General features: G+C 34.8%; 1 protein-coding gene across 5 annotated transcripts in view; it reads left to right on the top strand.

Moving 5' to 3' along the window:
• The window catches only part of LOC106879964 (interstitial collagenase), a 158,866-nt gene that overhangs the window by 101,005 nt on the left and 33,931 nt on the right, over positions 1-23,930 (top strand). For all 5 annotated transcript variants that reach the window (XM_089356230.1, XM_089356228.1, XM_014929723.3 and 2 more), the window contains 3 exons: positions 15,979-16,170; positions 17,425-17,579; positions 19,011-19,167. In XM_089356230.1, coding sequence (XP_089212356.1) covers positions 15,979-16,170; positions 17,425-17,579; positions 19,011-19,167 — 504 coding nt within the window. The remainder of the gene's footprint in view (positions 1-15,978; positions 16,171-17,424; positions 17,580-19,010; positions 19,168-23,930) is intronic.

Below are 23,930 nucleotides of genomic sequence, written 5' to 3'. Positions count from 1 at the left end.
TTTGTGTTCTTTGCTACATTGGTTTCTATTAACCCATTTATTCTATCAGAAGAATTTTTATTCATTAAGATAAAAGGAATACACTTAATTATATATATATATATATATATATATATATATATATATATATATATATATATATATATATATATAACATAAATAATATATAAGTATATGCATATATCCAAGCATAGATGTACATACTGACATCTATATGTATACATACAAGCATATATGGGTACAGGACATCACAAAAAACGTTAAACACAATGAGAAGCGAAAACATAAAGACGAAGACAGAAAACGAACTTTTTTTTCGAACAACGAAAAAACAAACAGAGAAACGAGACATGCAAAATAAAGAATATTACCCTTTTTCAGTTGTCCCTGCTCCATCTACTCTGCGTTATGAAGGCAAGGACAATACGCGACTTCGTTGGAGCAGTCCTTCCCGCAAGTAAATTAATTAAAATTTGGAAATTTTTGCGGAGGGTGAAAGTGTAAACAAGAACAGGATAGTGAGAACAAGACAGTAAAAACAAACAGAACAGTGAGAGCAAACGGTAAGGGCTGTTAGGCCAATATATATATAGATATAGATATATATACATACATATGTATATATTTATGTGTATGTATATGTGGGTATATATATGTAAATTTGGAGACATGTATATGAATATAACTGTATGTGTACATATGTGTGTGTATGTGCGTAAATATATGTATATATATATATATATATATTATCTGTATATATATATATATATGCATGTGTGTATATATGTATATATCTTCACACAGATAGATGTGTTGTGAAAATAGTACATCTTTCCCACGTGACAAAGTGGTCTCACCAGCCACTATAAAGTCAGCCAGTCAGTTGTTGTAGGAGTTCAGTAGTAGCAGAAGTTTTAGTTTGCGTTGTGATTTTGGTTTAAGAAAGCGTTGCGGTGAGTCGGAATTTTTGCTGTTGCTAAAGAATACTGTTGAAAAAAATTGTTATTGTTGAACATTTTTGAATATTTTTGTAAATTGTTGTAATACCCAGTGCTGGGTATGAATGAATACAGCAAGTTACTATGCGGCTGAAGGCAAAAGCCTATCTGCCAACGCTATGGAAATGACGGAAATTAAAATGGACATGAAGAAAATTTTAAACCACAAAAAATTAATTGTGAAAGTAGGTTGCTTTAGAGTGACGCCCCCGAAAGAGACGCGCAGCGCGCTGAGAAAAGAATTATAGTGTACAGAACACTAAATGTGGAAAGAAGGAAAATTGAAGTAGCAGCGACGGAAGATATAGAGGAGTGTCTTAGCCAAGTGAAGGAAATGACAACCTTCTATTCTAGAGGAAGGAAATTCGGCACAGTAGAGGTGCGTTTCAGAAATGAGGAAAATACGAAAAGGCACTCCACGGTGGCCTTAAGAACTGCAAGGTCGGCACTCTTGCCAACTTACTGCGGGAAACGTGCCACGAGAGTAAGAATAGGCAGAGTGCTCCCAGTGATCAACGAAGAATGGCTGGTGGCAGCAATCATTTTCAATTGTAAGGAAGAGGTGGAAGTTGTGAAGGTGGAGAAGTCGAAAGAGATTAACTGGTGGGGATTTGGATTAGAAGTCCTAATCCATGTGTCCCTACCGGATCTGCACAACATCGCGGAGGAGTTGGTGCTCCCCGATGAAACACGACTAAGAGTTGTGGTGGAGGGGAGACCCCCAATATGTTACCAATGCAAAAATAGGGGACACATGCAGGCAAGGTGTCCCCTAAGAGAAGTACACATAGAGGAGACAGAAAGAAGCAGTAAGGCAGAGGTGGAGGAGGTGGAAGAAAGGGAAGAGGAAGCTGCGGTTGACAGGAAAAAATTGAGGGTGGAGTCACCATCCAAAACCCCCCAAAAACAGAGGAAAGCAGGAAAGGCGGAAAAAACATTGGTGAACGAAACGGAAGAGACTGAATCTCGAACTACAGACCCAGAAACAACAAGCGGTGAAAAAGATAGAACGACGGAAACTGATGATTGGGTGGAGAAAATGTTTGCGCAAGCATATGCAGAGAGAGTAGAACGACAGGAAAGACGGAACCGAAGAAGGATAATGTATTATAAAAAAGATATTGAACTGGAGAAGAAGTTGACCAAAATGAAAGGGCTGATTAGAATGAGATTGAACTCGGATTCATAGGATTTGAAGGCTGTGTTGTTGGAGGATGAAAGAATAGAAAGACTGGATAGATTGTTTCCCAAGTTAATTACTAGATCACAAAAAATTGTTCGTTACGAGAGCCTCGCTAATGTAGTTGCGAGGGAGGATCTAAATGAATATATAACAGATAATTGAGAACGATAGGAAAACGTATACAAGAACAGTAAAATGGAACTGCGAGTTTTGGGGGATCGTAAGCCATTCCATTTTTCATTACAAATAATCCAATTTTTCATCATTCGCTATATGTACCCCACGTTTTGTGTTGTCTGTCCTTGTAGTATCCCCCTCTGTATTATGGCCGTAGTGCCAAATAAAGAAAGCAGAGTCGTTGTACTAGTTCTCAGTTGGAGTCGGTGCCAGTTACGTGATACATACGTTCCAAAGTCGTTGTCTTGCGGAGCGATCAGCGATAGCACGATAGATGAATCAAGCGTAATAAGACGCGGAATACCGTCACAACATAATAGTTGCGACAAGAATATTACAGTGCCGACAACAATATACAAGTGGACAAGAATCCACATTATAACAAGATGCATGTGTATGCATGCTTACAAAAAGATATGTGTATGTACATGTAAGCGTATACGTTTTTCCGAACGAAATTTATTTTTATAACGATGTATGACACTAAGTGAAAGTGTAGTGTAGCATATTATAAGTCACCTTCTTTCAATATTTGGTATGACTGCCTTTTACCTCGACCAAAGCCAATATTCACAGCGGTATCGAAGCAATCTGACGTTGACACGTTTCGATAACTATTGGATCTTTAATCCCCTGTTTATTGGTAACTGTTTTGGACTGCAAACGCGACTTCATCACGGCCTACAATATCTCTATGGGATTTATTTCAGGGCTGTTCCCCAGTCACTGCAGAACGGTGACACTTTTTCGCAAGAGATAATCTTTAACAAGGAACCCTGTCGTGCATGAAAGTTCATTCGTTATTGCCAAACCATTCTCGAGTCTGCGACATTCTTGTACGTAGTAATTTCACGTATTTTTGACATTCATTATCCCTCCCTCTAGGAGCAAGTGACCAGTACCGTGTACAGACATCATGGATCACACCATTACTTTGGTTGGAAATCTAACGCGTTGCGTCACCGGCTTGGGAGATCCAACACGATGCCAAATGGCTGGTCAATTTGCATTCTGATACTCGAAGGATGCCTCGCCAGAAAAGCATACATTGGCCCAATCGTCAACAGTCCAGAACAAATGATCTTTGGCTCACTCCAAACGTTTGTAGCGCATTTTGTTAGTAAGACATGGCTTTGCCATTTTCCTTCAGCCGGTGACAAAGTATCATGGCAGACAATTTGACACTGACAGTGTCTTCTGAGGCTCCATAACAGCCATTTGCACAATGATTCAGTCTGTGATCACTGACGTTTTATGCTTTGGCCCACACTTGCCAATTCTACCGCTTGAAGCAACTCCAAATCTCTTTATGCGCTGTACTGTTCACTTTGAAACACTAAATTTGTTTGCCACCTCTTGCACTGTACCATCGTTATTGGATAAAGCCTTCATGATATCACTTATCTCTTGAATAGTGACGTTTTTGGGGAAATCTTTCGGTACTAGTACGCAACAACTTCCGGTAGTTGCGCGCACGCATACTGATTACATGATCGTATAGTGTGTTTATGTGTTTAAAGTTTCAGTTCGGATGGCACCTTACTCACTCGCACCTTGGCCACACGTTTGCCGCAGTACGAAGGCAAGACACGCGCACTTCTGCGCTTACACAAACACACACACACACACACACACACACAAACACACACATATATACACACGCACGCACACACAAAACAAAACATCGCAAAAACATACACACACGTCTGCACACCCACACAAATACATGCTCACATACACACACAAGAAAACGTCGCAAACACACATACACACCTCGGCACAGATACAAACACACACACAAACACACATACACGCACACACGTCGGTACACGCACACGAACATACACACACGCACATACACTCACACACACATACACACACACACATTCACACAAAAGAAAACATTGATAAAACACACACACACTCATTCACACAGGTGGAGACACTCAAAAGAAAGCAACAAACCCAAAGAAAATTCCTAATTCTTTCTTCAACAAGACATTCATCACAACATACACATCCAAACATATTGAAAGGACGGACATTCAACACAATACACACACACACACACACACACACACACACACACACACACACACACACACACACACACATACTCACACACAGGTGGACATAAATGCTTTTAAGCCACTCCCTTGCACCTTGAATTCTATACCAAACTATATTTAAAGAAGACTACAACGAAATACCTCCAGACATGTTTTTGACCTCCAGACAGAAGATAAACTATTTTCATTTCAAATTTTCATAAATTTTTCCTAATATTTGATACGATGAGATTTGATTATCGAAACCAGTAAAATACTATATTTTGTTTATATAATTTTTAAATCATCTTATTAAGTTGTTTCTAATTTGAAATTTCTTAGATTTACTTCTGTGCTATTTCCACCTCCATCTTTTATATATAAAAATTTGATTTGTATAGATCGCTAATCTTTTTTTATTTTATATATATATATATATATATATATAGTAATGCCTTGATATACGAGTGAATTTGTTCCCGGAAACTGCTCGTAAAGCGAGTCTCATAAAGCAGAGCAATAATTTTCCGAAGTAGCAATAAATCGTAAGTCATTTCCAGAAAAATATTTTACCTATAACATTTATAATATTCGTAAATAAAGGACAATAAAACAACTGCAGAATGTAAAGAATAGAGTAAAAAGAATGTCAATATCATATATAATTTTTAAAAATATTATTTATAATTGTTTTCTGAATCACTTTCACTCGCACTAGACTCGCGCACACCATCACTTGTAGACACGATCGCCGATTCACAAGCACTTATAGACGGACACGTAGATTTCTTTTTAAAAAATCAAGTCTAGAGTTGTTTTCTCAGAAGTTTTATTTCGCTCTCTATAAATTTCTCAGTAACACACAAAAGCATTTGCTATGATAACAGAAATTTTTGCGCTTCAGTCAAAATTTGGATTTTGTGCTTGAAAAATAAAAACTCGTAAACCTAAAGTCTTCTAAAACGGTTCCTCGTAAAATAAGGTATTACTGTATACATACATATATATATATACTGTTATATATATGTTCCCAACTTTGACCCTTATAAATCCTAAATTTTTAGAATTTATGGGAGCTACTGTCTTTGATTACTCATATTGTCTTTTGAATGCTCGAAAGGAGTAGATAGACAGCCGACAATTGATGAATGATCCTTTTTATGTGTTAACTTGTCCTGTTTACCATTTTTTTTTCTCGTTGCTTACGTATTTCACTTGTTTTTGTCCTGTAATTACTGTCCACGTTGTGTATCTATCTCTCCTGTGTATGTTATTTGCACCGTTGGTGACGTCCCGTACCCATATATCCATGTATGTATGTATGTATATATATATATATATATATATATATATATATATATATATATATATATATATATATGAAAACAAAATATATATTATGAAAACAATACCACCAAAACAAACGAAAAGATACAACAAACCAAAATCACAAACATATTGGACCCCCAGACATCCACATAAACCCTACCAAACACAAACCAAAATCCTGCTCCTTGCACTGCCAAACCCCCCAATAAACAGACACACAAAATATGCAAGACAAGCAACACATACAACCAACAACCTATAACACTTGGAGAGAGCAAACAGAATATGAACAACCACCAACACATAACACTGGACACCCTAAATGGATACACACATGGAACAATAGACAAGTAGATAAAAATCAACACATACCCTACAATAAAAATCGAGGAAATCCAAACCATACAAACACCAATCTCATGCGACCCCACAAATTTGCAAGATGGATAGAAACAACCACCACTATCAAAACAATACAAACACACAATATGAACCATTCAACTACCCACAAGGAAACCTGAACCCCAAGAATGGAAATAGGCCCAGATGGGAAGAAAACAACTACCACAGACAAACCAGCACATACAGGCCATATAGACCACCCCTACCTCTACAAGAAAACCTAAAACCTGAAAATGGAATTTGGAGACGCAACAACACAACCCCCTTTTTAGGGAAAGGATACTTCAACCATACTCCAGACCCAACACACCAAAATTTCGAATGAACACATGAAACACATAGACCCCAAAATAATAAACCTATCTAAAAGAGAACTTAGCGAAAATGAAATGAACCTACCACTAAAAGGCCTCAAATTTACACCCACACCCACTTCAAATCTCATAGTACTAAACACTGATATAGACGAGTTTAGCCGCCGCCTCCGCCTTATGGAATTTTTTGAAAATAAGGAAACAGAAGATAACTCAATCATAAGGAAAAAAATCCCATTTCACCCTTCACAAGGGATGTGACAAACACCTAGACGCATACATAGAGACAATCTCCAAATTCCCTCTCAACACACATAAATGCAAACAGAACCGCTGCCGAGGAGAAAAACAAACCTTACAAATACTAAATAAGGACAAGTTGATCATTTTAAAAGAAGCTGACGAAGGTGGAGCAATAGTAATTATGGATACAGATTACTACAAAGAAAAGATACTGGAGATACTTAATAACCAGACATACTACAAAGAGGAATCAACACAACTGGAGAAAGCAACAATAAAAAAAATTGGAACATTAATCAATGAATACCAGGACTCCTTTACAGACAAGGAGAAAGTCTATTTATGCAACTCAGGAACCAAAGAAAGCAATTTTTATTGATTACCTAAAGTTCATAAAAGCTCGGAAATACTGAGAGCCATAAATGAACAGAGGAACCATTATATAAGAATACAAAGGCCCGCAGACCTCACAATGAGACCAATAGTTGCAGGGCCCCAAGCACCAACACAGCAACTAAGCCACTTCATAGATGTACTCCTCAAACTTTTATGCCCACTGATACCAAGCTACATAATGGATGGCATAGACTTCCTCACACACATTCCAAATACGGTTCTGGAAAACACTATACTTGCAAGCTTCGATGTCACAAACTTATAAACGAACATGCCACACACCCTGGGTCTAGAAGCAATAAAACACTGGGTAGAAAAATACAGGAAACTCATAGATAAACGTTTCAAAACAGACTTTATCACCAAAGCCACCCAATTACTACTTGAAGAGAACACATTCTCATTTAACAACAAGTCATACCGATAGTTAAGGGCACGGCTATGTGTACGAAATTCGCACCTTCATATGCCAACCTAGTGATGGGTTGCCTTGAGAACAAACTATACGGAACGTCTTCGAACACAACCTCAGAGAAGACATCAAGAAAAAGTGAAAACACTACCTCGATGATTGTTTCATCTTTTGGAACAGATCAGATCTACGAACATTCCAGAACATCCTCAACACACTGCACCCATCTATCCACTTCACGATAGATACCAGCTATAACGAACTTCCCTTCCTAGACATCAACATCAAGATACACAACTCCATCATCACAATAGACATCTACTACAAAAAAAAAGACACACCAATATTTAAATTTCTACTCCTGCCACCCATCCCACATAAAAAAAGCAACATTCCATTTATATGGCAAAATGCATATGCAGCATAGTGACTGACTCACAAACACGCCAAATAAGACTAGATGAACTTAAAAACTTCCTACTAGAACAGAAATACCCACTCAAATTTATAAAAAAACGGAATCTCAAGAGCAATGAAACTGGACATCACACAACTCAGAACACCAAAAAAGAAAAACAAAGAAAACATCATCCCTTTCATTAACACACACAACCCTGGAATCACCAATATGTTTCACATTATACATTCAAACTTACCAATAGTTCTACAAAGTCCCAAAATGGGAAACCAACTAAACAAATATTGCATAAAAACAGTAAACGCCAAGAAAAAGACTTAAAGAAACACCTAACAAGAGCAAAATTCTCATCAGAGAATAAAACTAAATTCTTCATAAAAGAGTGTAGAGATGGTAGATGTGGAACCTGCAGCAACCCCATCTACAAATATATAGAGTGGAACAAACAAATAAAATTTAAGAGTGGTCACACATTCAAAGTAAATGCAGACATGAATTGCAAGACGCGGGACGTAACATACTGCATAACCTGCCCCAAGGAGAATTACATTGGCAAAACTAGAAATTCTTTCTGCCAACGAGCCAGAATTCACCGACAACATGTCTCACAGGAGGAACTACGAAAGATTCCACTGAGTGAACACTTAGAAGCGTGTAGAGAAGAAAATTTATGATCTTTCCCTTGTACATTATTGCCCATCCTAATATCTTCATTTTTGTAAAGAATTGTTCCTTATCTTCATTCCTCTTGAAAAATATATGTGTGTGTTTATATATATGTGTATGTGTGTATATGTACATATATATATGTGTGTGTGTATATATATATATATATATATATATATATATATATATATATATATATATATATATATATATATATATATATATAGCTGTGACTGGTGAAATATCACTATCTCTGTTATGATTTGTACTGGATGAAGCACCAAATTTGTAAAGTAAACTGTAAATTTTTTTTATATTTCACTAACAATTTTCATCCTTTCACATACTTCACTATCTTTGTATTTTCATACCTTTACATATACTTTCTCTATCTTTGTGATTATATTTATTTGTATTTTTATTCCATAACGGATTTGATCCTAAAAGTGAATCCAAAGCTATTTTAGAACTTGTTATTTCAGTATCTAAAACAATGGCACCATTTGCCAATTTATATTGGTAAATGACTACAGAAATGCTATATTTTATATTTATTTCTGATCCATGCCTATGACAAAATGAACTTACCAATATTTAGATACGTCACTCATTGATTCATCACAATATTTCATTATTCTTACTCGTTATTCAACTTTGGAAAAACAGAGCCTAAAAAAGGCAAGAAACTCAGATAGTGGGACATTTTTGTGCCAACTAGAATTGAACGTGGTTAACTTGGTTTTCATATTTGTCTCTTTCAAAATGATTCAAAAATAGAATTCTCAAAAAGATAGTTTCCAAAATAAAAAAAACGCAATAAATTCCAAAATGAAAAAAACGGCGGGAACTTAGTTGCCAACCTAATATATTATATTATATCACATATATATATATATATATATATATATATATATATATATATATATATATATATATATATATATATATACATATACATATACATCATACAGACACATATGAATGAAATGTGTGAAAATACGCGCGCGCGCGCACGTCTGTGCGTTAGTGCATTCTTTTACTTGTTTCAGTCATTTGACTTTGGTCATGCTGGAGCACCACCTTTAGTCGAACAAATCGACCCCATGACTTATTATTTGTAAACCTAGTACATATTCTATTTGTCTCTTTTGCCGAACCGCAAAGTTACAGGGACATAAACACACCAACATTGGTTGTCAAGTGATGGTGGTGGGGACAAACACAAATATATATATATATAATATTAGGAATAAAAATCCAAATTTACAGGTAAAAACTCATTTAAATTCAATTTATCAAAAATTTAAATTAAATTAAGTTTCACAGTATATAATATATAAATATATAATTTAGAGAAAAGAACCAAAGTTCATGAACTCATCCATGAAAATCCACACTCACATATAGAGAAAATTAATAAGTAAATACACTATAAAGAAGTATAAAATACAAAGTAAGAATCATAGAATAATAATTATAAAACGACTACACGTGTTTCATAACCAAATTTTCAAAGAGAAAATAAAATAAAATCGATTAAATCAATCGAAAATCAATTCTATTCAAAACTATAGCTAATCTTCAGGTCGAAATACAACAATAATAAAATGAATGTATATATCAACCAACAATAAATAACAAATGAATATATATAAAAATACTTATTATATCAAGATAGAAAGATGCTAAACAATATTATTAAAAAGAAATCTAATACTAATCTTATCAAAAAATATAAACGTGACATTATTAACTTTACGTTTATTAGAATATAAACTAACAGAAATATGAAATACAAATCTTATCTTAATGATTCTTCCGTTTAAAATACAATTTAAATGAAGTTTTAGGTTAAACTAAAATTATAAACGTAATATAATTTTAATATAAACTAACAAAAAATGATTTATATAGATTAATTTATATAAAAATAATTATATCACCAAAATTATTGCAAAGAAATGCAAAACTTATCTAATCGAATCTTTAGTTTAAATAAAATTATAAATGTTATACTATTAACTTAACCTTAATTAGAATATTAACCAATAATCAAAGAAATTATATAAAAAATACTTATTTATCGAATAAATCAAAAAGAAAAATTAAACAATATTATTGGAAATAAATGCAACACTAATCTAATCGAAGTTTTGGTTTAAATTAAGATGTTAAACTTTATACTATTAACTTATTGTTAAATAGGATATCGGCTAACATTAATTATCAAGTAAATTAATATAAAAATATATATATTACCAATCAATGATAGAAAATCATTTAACAATATTATTGAACATAAAAGCAATACTTATCTCAACGATGCTATAGTTTAAACTAAAATTGTAAACGTTATACTAATAAATAAGCGTTTGTTAGAAAGAAGTCGCGTGAAGATATTGCGTAAAGAAAAAGAATAGAATAAAGAGATATAAAAACATGAATGAAAGTATTTTATACTTCTTTATAGTGTATTTACTTATTAATTTTCTCTATATGTGACTGTGGATTTTCATTGATGAGTTTATGAACTTTGGTTCTTTTCTCTAAATTATATATATATATATATATATATATATATATATATATATATATATATATATATATATGCGAGTAAAAATAAATACAAAAAAGGTGGGGGTTTTTGTATGATTGTGTATAGAGGAATATATTATTTTGCTTAAAAGAGTTCCAACACTGTCTGTTTTTTATGTTTTATTTATATTCCTGCAGAACTAATGTGGGGTATAGAATATGGAATATACAATATATAATATGATATACAATATACAATATAAAATAAAAATGGATGGCACCATGAAAGAAAGTATTGAATGTAGATGAAATATTGAGTGTTCAATATAAAGGATCAAATATATAAATATATAAATATATATATATATATACACAACAGGTTTCTTTCAGCTTCCGTCTACTAAACGCACTTATAGGGCTTTGGTTGGCCTGAGGCTATTGTAGAAGACATTCGTCCAAGGTGCCACGCAGTGGGACTGAACCCGGAACTATGTGGTTGGGAAGCAAGCTTCTTACCACACAACAACGCCTGCGCCCATGTGTATATTTTTTTATATTTTACTTGGTGTCAGTCATTAGTCTGTGGCCACGCTGAGGTACCGTCTTCAAGAATTCTTAGTTGAATGAATTGACCCCAGTACTTAATTTTGTAAAGCCTTCTATCTGTCTCTTTCGCCAAACCATTAAGTCACAGGGACGTAAACACACCAACATAGCTGTGAAGTGGTAGCGGAAGGAAGACACAAACACAAAGACACACACACACTTATATAATGGGCTTCTTTGAGTTTCAGACTACTAAATCCACTCACAAGGCTTCAGTCAGCCCAAGTAGGAGACACTTACTCAAGGTGCAACGCTGCAGGACTAAGTCCAGAACCATGTGGTTGGGAAGCAAGTTCCTTACCACACAGCCATCCCTACATCTATATGTGTATATATACATGTAAATATATGTGTACATGTGTCTATATATGGGTATGTACGTGTGCATGTATGAATATATATGTGCGTGTGCTCATGTATACATGTATATGTACTTATTGATATGTAATTATAAGATCCAAGGATCCAAGTTTGTAGGCTTTCAGCAGTCCATGGTAGGTATAAAAAAAACAACGTTCAGGAGCAATAATTTATTGGTGGGGGTTGTACGCTTTTCCTCTATCAAAGTTCGATAAGCTTAAAAAGTTTCTTTTTAGATAGTTCATGGTTAGCAACAAGAGTTGCTATGAATGTAAATAAAAATCCAAATTGAGGTAGTGGAGCAGGTAAAGTCCAGGCTATATATGTTTCCTAGTTATCAGATCCTCATCAGGCCAAAGATACCTTAATTATATGAAGGTTACATTGTTGTTAAGGAATCACAAATTAACTTTCCGAAAATATAATTTAAAATGTGTAGCAAAGCCAGAGTAGAAAAATTAAATGTAAAAAATGATAGAAAACAAAAACAGTTCTATATTTAAGAGATGAGGAATTATGTACATTATTTACAATTGACGGATATTTGTCCTCATCTTGTTTGTTGTTAACACAACGATCCGGCTGGTATACCCTCCAGCCTTCATCAGGTGTCTTGGTGAAATCGAGCGCGGAATCTTGGGATTAGTAGCAGGCGCTCTTAACCACTACGCCATACGCTCGTGGTCAATTATGGAGTGAATTTTAGGGCTTATAAATCTAATATTCTCCTACCCTTCCTTAATACCGGTTCCCATATGTTGTTCATATCTGTACTCGGTCTGCTCAGGAGGTTGTTGTGTCCTAACATATGTGCTGCTTCTTTCAGTTTTCGTATTTTCCAGTAGTGTTCTCTGTCTATTATTTTCACTTCATCCCACAGAGGGAGGAGGTCTCCATTTTTCCATACATGATCTGCTATAGCCGATTTATCAATATCTCCCCGTATCACAGCTTTACCATGTTCCACTACCCTTATTTTGAGGGGGCGACATGTTTCACCTTTGTATAACCTACCACAGCTGCATGGGATGGAGTACACGCAGTTCTTGGTCATATTCTCTTCTATCGGTGGTTTTACTCGAAGGAGATATTTGCGAAGTGTTGTATTACTCTTGAATACTGTCCTGATGTCATATGGGCCGCTTATTTTTTGTATCTTTTTGGAGAGGCCTTTCACATAGGGTAGACAGACTGTGGACAGTTTATCAGTTTCTTCCTCTCTTTTCTTCCTAATTGGAGCTGAGAGTATGCTTTTGGGGTAGTTGTTGCTTAAGAGATTGTTACTGAGCTTGATCATTTCTTCGTGGTATATCACGATCACTACTTAGATTCATTGCTCAATGTTTTAGGCATTGAGCAATCCCTCTCTTTACACTGTATGAATGGTGGGAGTTGAAGCTGAGGTATCGTCCAGTGAAGGTCAGCTTGCGGTATACGGATCCATACTTGGTGCGTGTTATTAATACGTCCAGGAATGCTAGCTGATTGTCTTTTTCTTTTTCCATTGTGAACTGTATGGATGGCTTTATTGAGTTCACATGATCTAACAGCACTTGGACAGTACTTGGACAATATGAGTCTTCAAAGACAGTTGCTCCTATAAATTCTAAAATAAAATTTAGGACTTATGGAGGGTCAAGATTAGGAACAAAAACATGACAGTGGAGACATACAAGGAAACCAAACGAAAACAAACATTGAGGGTCTTTAGATCAGAAAGAAAGGAAAATAGTGAACGCTGGGAGAAAGGTTTTTGAAAAGAGAGAGATAAAAACATGTCCGTTCTTTTGAACGTCCGTACAGGAAAAGAAAAACGGTCCTACTGTCATGTTTTTGTTCCCAACCTTGACCCTCCATAAATCCTGAATTTTATTTTAGAATTTACAAGAGCAACTGTCTTTGAAGACTCATACTGTTGTTGAATGCTCGAAATGAGGAGTAGATAGATAGCCGACAACTGATGAAGGGTCCTTTTTCTGTGGTTACTTGTCTTGTTTCTCTTTTTTCTCGTTATTTACGTATTTAACTAGTTTGTTTATCTATTTCGTGTTATTTGCACCGTTGGTGACGTCTTGTACCCATATATATATATATATATATATATATATATATATATATAATTTTTTTATATATTTATTTATATATATATATATATATATATAGACGGTTTAGATATAGATTCAATGCTTGAATATGGTACTTATGCGTAGGCACCCGAATATCGCATCCCAAAAGGATAGGTGATTAAAATCAAAAAATAAGCAACACGGATTTCAAAGGTGATTTCAGTACGCACGTTTCATGCTACTTCAATTTATTACTTAAATAAATTGAAGTAGCATGAAATGTGCGTACTGCAATCACCTTTGAAATCCGTGCTGCTTATTTTTTATATATATATATATATATATATATATATATATATATATATATATATATATATATATATATATATATATATATATATATGTATGTATGTATGTGGATGTATGTGTGTGTATAAGTGTGTGTATGTGTATGTGTGTGTGTGTTTATGGCTTGTGAATTTTGCTTGTTTGTGTATGCATGCATATGAATGTGAGCGTGCACGTGTGTGCGCGCATGAACGTGTGTGCGTGTGTGTACGGGCGCACACGCGGATGCGTGCATGTAGGTAATAGCGTTCTTTTTGCTAAAACTTTAAAAATTTGTTCGGTTTTTGTAATTGTGAATTTTTTTCGCCATGAACGGTTTGTATTTTTAAACCGAATGTAGTTTTTCTGGTGTTATATTTATTCCTGAAGACGTGTAAAGAAATTTTGATTTATTAAGTCTCTTAATGAATTCTTTATACTGAAATATATATTGAAGATAAATATGCTCCTTTGAATATATAAGTTTTTGCGTCGTAACTCCTTTATTATTATTAATATAACCAAATGGATCGATTCTTGAAGAGTCTACATACCTTCGCTGTTGTTTTTTTGTGCTATTTTTGGTGATGATTTTTTGAGTTAGCTTACCAATTATTTTTGTTGGTAGTTAATTTATAATATATTGATATATATATATATATATATAATTATTTATTATTCAATTGAACGCGATGCATCCATTTCCAAGTAAGTTTATTTTCACCTTTTTGATGCGACTCTCTATACTGTTTTCTTCCTCTAACCTTCTCTAATTCCCTTTTCCTCCCACTCCCCCATTCATCGTTTTCTATCTGTCTCTCTCTCCCCCTGTTTCTATTTTTCTCTCTCCCCCCTCTCTCTCTCTCTCTCTCTCTCTCTCTTTCTCTTTCTCGTTTCTCATACGTGACCATCGTCCATCTTTCGAAAGAACGGACGTGTTTTTATCTCTCTCTTCTATTCTTTCGCTTTTCAAAAAAATATTTCTCCCAGCGTTCACTATTTTCCTCTCGTTCTGGTCTAATGACCCTCCATGTTTGTTTTCGTTCGGTTTCCTTGTATGTCTCCACCTTCATGTATGAGGTGAGGCATACACACATTCATATAGACCTATAAACATATATACATGAAAAAAAAGCAAATTTTCATATATATAGACAACCTAACATAACAACTATTCAGTATCACCTGTATTACCTTATAAATTGTACAATTATATTATATAATCTATAACATATGCACTAATACAGACATGTAAAATAATTTATTATACACAAATAAATCATTTTCTATGATATTGGCTATGAAATTATCATAATCTTATGAATATCAACTGGTGAAATAAATATATTTATCTCATACCTCCTGACATTCTTTATATTCTATACATGTGGGGGGGGGGCACGTATGTGCCTATGTTGCTGTTTCTTTTGTACTCAAAATAATGTCTGCGATATTGTTGTTGCTTTAAAAAAATGTATACTTTGTTTATTGATGTTAGGAAAACCAGTCAGCACTAAAGAACTAATAACTGATAAAAATCCCAAGACAACTATTCCTATGACAACACAAGAAACTGCTTCATATGTGAAAACAACTTACACTACACTTTCCCCAGAGGAGGAAGATTTATGTGATGTCTCAGTGAATGCTCTTACAGTTGCCATGGATGATAAACTTCTTATATTCACAGGTAAATCCTCAACTTGCTTGATGATCGCTTTTTCAAATAAAAGTAGCTGATAAGCCATTTGTTGATAGTGCCTCCTTTCAAAGTGTTCATCTTCTTATAGTGTGGTGCAGGGAATGCTAATCTTTCTGGCAGTACCCACTAACTTCTTCAAAACATTATTTCTGTGCAGACTAACACACACACACACACAACCTATGCTAGCATGGAAAGCAGACATTAAACGATGATGATGATGATGATATATATATGTATTAAGTGAAGTGTAAGGACTTCAACTGGAAATCTGAACCAACCATATTAGTCAATCATGCTTAGTTTTAAAACAAATAGGTCACCACATGTATCAAATATTCATTTAAGAAGACAGATAACCGTACATTATTGATATTTCCTAGAGATTTTATTTTGTACTCATATTATTTACCTATGGAGGATTAAAAGTAAACTAGATAAATTGTTAATGAAACATTTCCAATAACCATAAAAAAGCTCTACTGCTGAAGAAGCTCTTCTGCTCATAATGTCAATTAAATTTTATGAAGCTCAGAATTATATCTAGTCATGTTGCCAATTTTATGTATTACCACATATTCATCCAATTTTCACAACAAATTTTAACTATAAAGGGGGTCAAATTGGAAACAATGTATTTTGATATGATCGTTCACTTGGACAGCCAAGTTAGATTCAGCCTCACCAAGTGTCACAAAACTCATTGAATGCAGGTTAATTTTTATGAATATTTGTATTATACAACACAGTTACACTTCACACAAATAACCTATACTTGTTGCTGATAGAAATGTGTTTTATTTTAATTTTGACAAGGCCCTTTGGTAAATAGAGTGGCTGACACCCTCTGTAACTAGTACTGTGCTAGGTAGTTATGAGACTACTTTAAATTTTGTGTAATTATTTAAAGAGAAGTTAAAAGACTTCTTATCACCCTTAAAACAATTAAATAGTGGCTGGCTTATGTGAGCTGAATATACAGTGATGAATGATAAAGTGCTTTTAAATGCCATAGCTAGTTTTATAAAGTTGATTATAATGTAAATACGAGGTACATTCCAGAAGTTTTAAAATTTTTCTAGGAGAGGAAGTTACAACTGTGCTGCATTATAGTAATCTTAGTATATCATTACAATACAACTAATAAGCTGACCTGCCAAATTTTGCAATTCCAGATTGAGGGAATATATCAGTCCAAAAAAAGGTGAAATGCAAGACCTTGATTTTCATGCATCATTTCAGATAAGAAAGTTGCTTATTGGTCCAAAGGTCGCTTGATTACAGAACAAATTGAAGATATTTTTCCTAAGGGCCCAAATTCCATAGATGCTGCATTCACAATAAATCTCAGCAGCGAAGACTCTGATGGAAAACTAAGCTTTACAATACTTATCAAGGTTGGTAATATTTAAAAATATATTTTTCAAACATGTCTTCTCTAATATACTTTGTCCAGTTATAACCCTCACCAGAACTGTAACTGCTATACCCAAACATTAACCTACAAAATTTCTCTAAACAATTCCATATCTATCAAATATGTTGCTAATTCTTCTAAAAGAAAGCCATGCATGCTACAAAACCCAAGCAAATGAGAGAACCTCAAACTTGTTCAGTAATCTACTATATATCCTAATGTGTTAAAACACGGAAGACATATAGGATAATGTAACCCTGGCTGCAGTATCTGAAAACAGATGGGATCAGCAAGTCAATAAGAAGGTGGGGGTCTGCTACATGGTTTGTCGACCTAATAGGAATAGAAACCATACTTCCTTCAAGCTACATGTTAGATAATTGTTGTCCTGGGTACACCATTTGTGAAAAAAGTCAATGATGTCATATCCTGAACACTTTTAGTTATAGCCCTACTAAATCATAGTTGATTTATTATAAAACCACAATAACAACAATGACATAAGATGGAATGATCATGGATTGAATGCCATTGGTCATTCAAAATTTATTTTGGGTTTAAAAACAACCACAACAAAGTATCTTACTTGTTTGTTTAAAGTCAATATTGCAATTGCAAATAGAGTGAAGTTCTTAGTGTTTCTATCATGATTCAAGCCAACAAAAGGCTTCAAAATTAGTGTTATAAAATAAATGTTTATCAGTTTTACATTTATGCTTTCTGAGTCAGTGTCTTAGAAGCTGGAAATATATTGTGTATTTGTAGCCTTAAACAAAATCCAGTTGACGTAACAGAATAAACAATACTGATCACAGGCTTGTTATTTGGTGTCCAATAAACTTGTTTGTCTGTAGATGATAAATGCTACTAAAATTCATTAAACAATTTCTGTCGTTTGTTTAAGTTATTTGCATTGAAAAATTCATGACATTTGTAATTAACTTTCAAGTTTTTGCGACATTCCTCATTTGAAAGTTATCTTTGACTTATATTTTGTTATTAAAAGTCATATCCATTTCCGAACATAGATTATGAGTAAAATAATGGACAATTGAAAACAAAAGTCAATAACTTTCTGTTGTTTTCTCCTGTTGAGAATAAAATTCATTCTTTTGTGGACTTCTCTCCTTTGAATGGAATGAATATTCCCAATGAACTTGCATCTCTGAGATTTTCACTTCATATATTTTGTTGTAAGATATTTTTCTACCAGGCTGCTTCGCCAGAAATTACATAAACAATGAGAAACTAAATGCAATAATTCAACAACGAAATGAGCTCAAAAAGAAACAATAGTTCGACCAAAATTTTATCACTATTCTACATTGCTTGATTATATAATTACTAATAAACCTATTTATTTAGTTCCCTTTCTGGAAAAATGAAGTATTTACTTAATTACATATTTTAGCTGGACAAGGCCTGGAAATACTATTATGACTTCCAAAAACGAAGATTTAATTTGGCACCTGATTATCCCAAGAAGAATTGGTACAAATGTTGTTACCGTGTGTGTGATGAAATTCAAGCAGCAATTAGTATTAATAATGTTGTGTTCCTATTTACAGGTGAGTTACTATTTAATTCAGTTATTGGTGACTCATACAGAGACTAGTACTGACATCAATCTGCTACTTGTTTTATCACTGTCTATTTATGAAAATGGCAATTTTTTTCAGTTGGCAAAAACTCAACATATCAAACACTAGTATGCACAAATACACATGCAAAGACATCAAAACATACACACATATATAGCCATTCATGCACACACACACATGCATGCATATATATGCATGCATGCATGCATGCATACATACATACATACATACATACACACATACATACATAAGACACAACTGGCCAGATATCATTATGTGTGACCACAAAGAAAAGGTATGTTCTGTTGTGGAAATCAACTCTCCTCTGGACATGAATGTGGTAAGAAAAATACAAGATAAACAGGACATCTATGGACCATTGATAAGGAGTTAGCAAATCCAGTACCTAACTTACACTTTCAGCTTTATACTTATTATTATTATTGGAGCAGGATACATACCAACCCGTCTGGAGCAGGTATAGCCGAAGTTGGTTTCTTGGGGAGAGGGTGCAAATCCTTCTCAGCAATAACAATTCCAAGTGTAACAATAATAATTATTCCAACAATACCTTACAGTATAAACAATAAATCCCTATAAATAAAACATAATCCAGAGCAGCGTTCAGTTCTTTTATGTCTGAAATTGCCACATACAAAGAGGGGGCAATACAAAGACAGACAAATATAGATAGGTACGAACTGAACGTTACAATAAAAATTTGTAATTTACAATAAAATCGAATGAAAATTGAATGAATATGATGAGATGGTATAAGATTTTAAAAATTTTTCACGTATGAGTAAATTCCCTGGGTTAATTTACCCACCGCCGTTGACCGACGTCTCCCCCTTTTTTCCGGTCGCATGATTGTACTTAACCGGTTTCCATTTGTTCTCAGTTCTCTTACTACATTCATCCATCATTTTACAAACGTACTGTGCGACAGATATCTCCTTTCCAGCCGGATTTTACTATTAAGGTGATGGTTAAAATAACTAACCAACCCTCGGCCAGAGATAAAGGTACCTGTTGCAATTCCTCTTTCACACGTCTTCCACACTGTTTCTTTCAGTATGGCCACTATGCAGAGAAAACAGGCCTTCCTCTCCCTGTTAAGCGTGGACGGCTGCATAGTCTCGATAATAGATTCAGCTGATAGCTGTACTCTTCTTGTCGTTGACAACAGCAGTTCGACATAGGCTATCAGTCTCGTAATCTCCGCACATTGCACGAAGGCGTGCGGGACAGTTTCACTGTCCCGCCCACATCTCGGGCATGTCGGTAGGACAGCATAACCATACTTCGACAGCTTCTCTTGAATAGGTAAGGTGGATCGGTAACCAGGGATTTCTGGTGATTATCCAGATACCCCGACCCAAAAGTCCTTCCAAACAGGTTGACCAACTGATTCCTGTCGAAGCCCAGCGTTTTCCCTAGGACATCGTCTGACATGTACTCTACCTGCCCACTACAGAAATCCGCTGTGGAATTCCTACCACCAGTATTCACCCAGCATAGGTCTACCGCCGGTATTGCCGGTATTCACCCGGCTTAGGTCTACGTTTGATCCAAGGACCTAATTCTCGAAGGGAGGTCAGTTGTGGCAGGAAAAACATCTGCTCACCATCCAGGTAAAGCTAGAGGTGCTTAAGCCTTAGCGCAAACTTGCGTATTTTCAGCCACGGCATCCCTAGTCCACCCTTTAACAGCCACAGATCCAATTGTGGCGTCATTGCCACTCTGGGTCTCTACTGTGCGGGCCAACCCGGCAACATTAATTCCCTATGACCTCCAAGAAGAATCAAAAAGCCCGTCTTCGTTTCACTCACATGCTGCTTGGACAGAACAATGGTCGCAGGTTCTCCAGAACTGCAATCTGTTGGTTGTATGAGTAGGGACACCCTTTTTTGATCCATAGATCGACAATAATAGGCGAAGGTCTGTCAGCAGACTGAACCTTCTTCCATGCATAAATTTATGGAATTTTTATACTGCAAATATGATGGCTAATGCCTCCTTTTCTATCTGACTGTAACTTTTCTCAGTCGGCAATAATAAACGCGAAACATGAGCTACTGCTTTCAGAATACCATCTTCATACTTGTATACAGCTCCATTGCAACAAGAATACCTAACCTTCAGTGTTCTATTAAAATAAAAATTCTATAGAACTTATGGCTACTTTAGAAACTAGTTTTAAGAATTCCTTACCTATATTTGTTCTTACAGCAATATTAAATGCCAGATTATACCACAAAACTTTCCTAGTTCTGGTTCTACGTGGTCTATTATTGTTAGAATTAGTTTGACTATACTGGATCTTCTCCGAGAATCCACTGTTCCTTAGTGCATTATTACGGCGCGGCATTTTGAAACGCTGTCTCATCTGAAGATATGGATGATAAGTGCCTTCCTATATTACTAACTAGGTTCTTAAGAATTACGAGTGGATGGTTTGATTCCTTGTTAATATAACATAGCTTTTCATTGGGCTTACGGTAGGGTTTAAATTTATCTAATTGCAAATCTAAGTTAATATCTACAAAAATCTACGTTATTAAGGTTACTTTCTATCGTAATCCGTAAGCCCATTCTTTGGAAGAAAGTGATCAGATTCTTCCTAAGTTTATCTATGGCCATTTAAATTACGGGTGGCTATAACACCGTCATCCCTGTATAATTCTGCATCTATAAAAGGGAATTCTAGATGTAGGTTATGCAAAATATAAGTTCCTATAAGCATACACAACTCCATCCCATCATATGCCTCCATTGGTACATCAAATAGAGAATATTCACCCTTTTTAACCTAGGTGGATTCATCATAAAAAAGGAGGAATTTCCTTGCATGCAGGATAATATCTAAATCCGAGTTATTCATGGTTACATACTGTTTGGCAAAGTCTAATGCTTTAAGAAGTAAAAGCCTGGATATTGACGGATAAAAATCGACAATATCGAACTGCGTAAGTTTCCAGTTGTGTTTACGGCTAATTCCTTTGAACTAATCTATCACTGACTTACTATTTCCCCATATCTGTAAATTTAATTCACTATTTAACTTGCTTAAAATATTATCTAAAATGTTAGGTTGTCACACATGAAATGTCGCATTTTTAATTACATACTATTTCAGTCATTGAAAAATTCAATTATGTATACCCTTGCATTTAATCTTGACTCTTTTTCTTTTCGAACAATATTGGTATACAAAATTCATACCCACAGACCTTATGAAAATGGTAACAATATGATTGTGTGTACGTGTATATATATGTATCTAAGACATTGGTGCATAAATGTATCTAAGACATTGGTTCCATTCACCGTTAGACGATGGTGAGAGGGACAAACGCACACACACACACATATATGTGTGTGTGCGTTTACATATGTGTATATGCATATGTATATGTGTGCATATATACAACCTTCAACAAAGTAACAGTCATGTATACAACTTGAACTGACGCACATATCAGTACATAAACATACGTTCACATGTACATACATATGTACACACACACACACACAAACACGTCAACATACTTACCCCATACTCACATACATCCATAAGTACATACGTGATACTCACATACATACATATATACATATATACATACATGCGTATAGGCATGCACACATGCATACGCATGTACACAGATGCATACGCGCACACATGTACACGCACATACATACATACATACATACATACATACATACACACGTACGTATATATCATGAACTAACTGTTACTTTCTCAGATGCAGCACAGAATTTTGTCAGTGAACAGGTCGCGGTCTCAAAGCGACGAAAATATTTTGACAAATTAAATTTAAATGTTGAAGTGAATCTAACGGATTTTGTGTGTTATTTTAAATGGCTTATAAACACCTTCCACGCTGCAAAATATATATATATATATATATATATATATATATATATATATAGGGAAAAATAAGCAGCACATATTGAGCAGAGGTCAGCAATGCCTGTGCAGAGTTTTAGGTCCAATAAGGTTTGCGCGACACCTCATAGACCCTCTCCACTCTATTGACATTATCTAGAGACAAGCCAGTTCAAGATGTCTGGTTCCAATATGTGTCGCAGGCTCAGGGATGTGGGAGTACCATGATCACTAGCACAAAGCAAAGATCCCTAAAATGTCCAATGCTATTCCCTGCAATATCTGGTTTTATATCAGAGTGACCTTCTCCTAGAGACATGCTTCAACAGAAGTTGAGGGGTGCCTCACGCCCAGTGGCCTTCTAGCATGCCGGACACCATCCTAGAATTTCTGCGTACCCGTGCTATTGCTAGATAGCCATTGAACCTGCACTAGGTTCATCCGACCTTTCAACAGGTCTTGTTTTAATCCTGCTGGGTTTCTAGCAACCCTCTTCGCCAGAGTAGCCTGGTTAGGGTGCCAGTTTAGTCAACGACAAATCAACCATGCAACAGGTTGTAGATTCCATGTTACCAGTAGCGCTTGTGAGAGCCTCATAAGTGACCTGACATATATATATATATATATATATATATATATATATATATATATATATATATATATATATATATATATATATATATATAATAATTTTTTTCCAGAGGATGTGGCAACCGTTACCAATATAGCATAAGAACTTACCTTAGGAGATCATTAATTAGATTCCTTAAGGGTCGTTCTCACAGTTTATATTTATATCATAAGATTTTTAAACTCTTAA

This window comes from Octopus bimaculoides, chromosome 1, assembly GCF_046866305.1.
Source record: "Octopus bimaculoides isolate indiv1 chromosome 1, ASM4686630v1, whole genome shotgun sequence".
Lineage (NCBI taxonomy): Eukaryota > Metazoa > Mollusca > Cephalopoda > Octopoda > Octopodidae > Octopus > Octopus bimaculoides.
This window is presented reverse-complemented; position numbering and strand designations above follow the sequence as displayed.